This window comes from Diaphorina citri, unplaced genomic scaffold (genome assembly GCF_000475195.1).
Source record: "Diaphorina citri unplaced genomic scaffold, Diaci psyllid genome assembly version 1.1 scaffold4701, whole genome shotgun sequence".
NCBI lineage: Eukaryota > Metazoa > Arthropoda > Insecta > Hemiptera > Psyllidae > Diaphorina > Diaphorina citri.
Window position 1 is genome coordinate 1 of NW_007382095.1, and position 2,316 is coordinate 2,316.

The window sequence follows — 2,316 nt, forward strand, 5'->3', positions numbered from 1 at the left end:
ATGTGAGTTTCCAGCATGTGTTACAATTAACCGGCCACCTTTTCCTATTGGTTGTTTTAGCGTGGATGCTAAGGTCTCATTAGTCCAGCATTTATCCATTGTATGGTTGACATTGACCCAGGTTTCGTCAATCCATACTACATCGTAAAAGGAATCTATCTCGTACAAAATTGTCCTGAGATATTTTGTTCTTAAATAGACGATGTCATAATGAGATGAACATACAAGGAAATCAAAAATAAAAACAAACAAATAATAATATTAACCTTAATTTACAATGGACCTAATATTTAATCACTGAGGGGCATGATGCTCTCGTCCCAATCGGTATCACCATCACTCTCTGACTCCGACTCTGAGGATATTTCTCCTGTTACGGAGATGATGACCTCATCCACCACATGTTCAACCATTTCATCATCTGACCAGGCAGTTTTAGATACCCTTAGACAATGATCAACTGCATTTCTCCAATCATCAGGTGTTATTCGCTCAATCGCTTCATAGGTTAACCTTTCCACATCAGCAAAGGTAAAGTGGGTATTGTTCCTTCGTACATATCCTTTTACATTTGCCCAAATGAGCTCAATGGGGTTGAACTGACAATGGTAGGGTGGAAGCCGAACTATTTTATGCCCGTATTTTGCGGCCAATTCGTCAATAATGTATCGGGGGGATGGGGGCTTGTTTCTTTTCACTAGCTCTAGGAGCTCAATTTTCCTAAGTCCTTCGTGCGCTTGGATATGGTTTGTTCGTAACCATGTTAATATTTCCTCTTTCTTGTTGCTTGAATTTGGAACTTTACTGAGTACCTTCGAGTGATATGGCGCGTTGTCCATCACAATAACTGAAGGAACAGAAAGACCTGGGAGAAGATTTTCTCTGAACCACTCCATAAAGTGCTCCGCGTTCATTTCATCGTGGTAATCGCCACTTTTCTTCGAACGAAACACTTTTTTGGCCCCTGGAATAAATCCATGTGAGTTTCCAGCATGTGTTACAATTAACCGGCCACCTTTTCCTATTGGTTGTTTTAGCGCGGATGCTAAGGTCTCATTAGTCCAGCATTTATCCATTGTATGGTTGACATTGACCCAGGTTTCGTCAATCCATACTACATCGTAAAAGGAATCTATCTCGTACAAAATTGTCCTGAGATATTTTGTTCTTAAATAGACGATGTCACTTCTTTCCATCAAGAGTTTTCTTCCATCATGTTTCTTGTATTTGAATCCCATGTTATGTAGTAATACTTGAAGAGACGATCTGCCACCGTCAAATAACTCTTGCTCGCGCAAAGCTTGTAAGAGTTTGTCCAAAGTGGGGGATTCTTTCCTCCGGTAGAAATTATAAATGATTTGACAAATGGCAAGCCTATCAAAACTGCCAGGCTCTGTTATGGTTCTCTTCCTACCTCCTCTTTTTGGTGTTGAAAGGAAATTTGCATTCTTATCTTCGTCGGGAGAAGTACACACTAAGCTTTTCTTCTCCTTTTTTATACGATAGATCGTTCTTGCAGGCACTTTTGTTGCTTGATAAGTAAGATCTACAGATTCTCTTACTGTTGCACATTGGCTTTGAAAGTAATCTCGTACATTTTCTACAATTTCTCGCGACTGACTTTTTAAAGTCACTTTGTTAGCCGACATATTCTTCTTTAATGGTAAAATGTACGATGAAACACAATAAATGGAAAGAAATGAAAACACAGAAAACAAAAACACTTTTGTAATAAAAGAAAAAAAATATGTATAAATAGGTAAATAAATGTTTATGTTGATTGAAAATAAAACTATAGAAATAAAATAATTAATTACTAAAAAACTGAAATTAGAACAACACGATGTCTACTAAATCCAGATAGGTAATGATAATGATAATGAATGATCACAAACATACCAAATTGCATAATAAGTACCCGATGCGAGTACTAAAAATAGATACCATCTTTACCTGTTCTAGAATTCAACCTCTTGGACTTGACCCTCAAAAAAAAAAAAAAAAAGGTTACAGATCGAAGCTACCTCTGCTTTTTAAAAGAGAGAGTTTATAAAAATAGACCTTTACCTTAATTGCAACAATGCAAGGAATTCTCGCATTCTGATTGGTTCTTTCATTTTGGGTCGATGACTCCTTGCTGCCATATTCAAATGGATAACGTATAGTAACCCAGTATTTATTACAACTCTAATATCAAGTTATCATATTTAGTATTTGTTATAGGCTCCTTAACTCTCTGAGTGCACATAACCTTAACACTCAGACAAGTAATATTTATTAATGATAAGATTTGATAGGTATAATCAATCAAAACTC

The 2,316-nt window shown here is 36.5% G+C and overlaps 1 protein-coding gene across 1 annotated transcript; it reads right to left on the reverse strand.

The window, feature by feature from the left end:
• Nucleotides 1–224: 224 nt before the first annotated feature.
• Nucleotides 225–1,783, reverse strand: LOC103521189. Its single transcript, XM_008486296.2, has one exon. It carries the CDS (start codon nucleotides 1,647–1,649, stop codon nucleotides 291–293), a length of 1,359 nt encoding a protein of 452 aa, XP_008484518.1. The 5' UTR covers nucleotides 1,650–1,783; the 3' UTR covers nucleotides 225–290.
• Between the last annotated feature and the right edge of the window lie 533 nt (nucleotides 1,784–2,316).

Excerpts from the sequence above, each read along its gene's own strand:
- LOC103521189 (XM_008486296.2), bottom strand. The coding sequence starts at position 1,649 with ATGTCGGCTAACAAAGTGACTTTAAAAAGTCAGTCGCGAGAAATTGTA.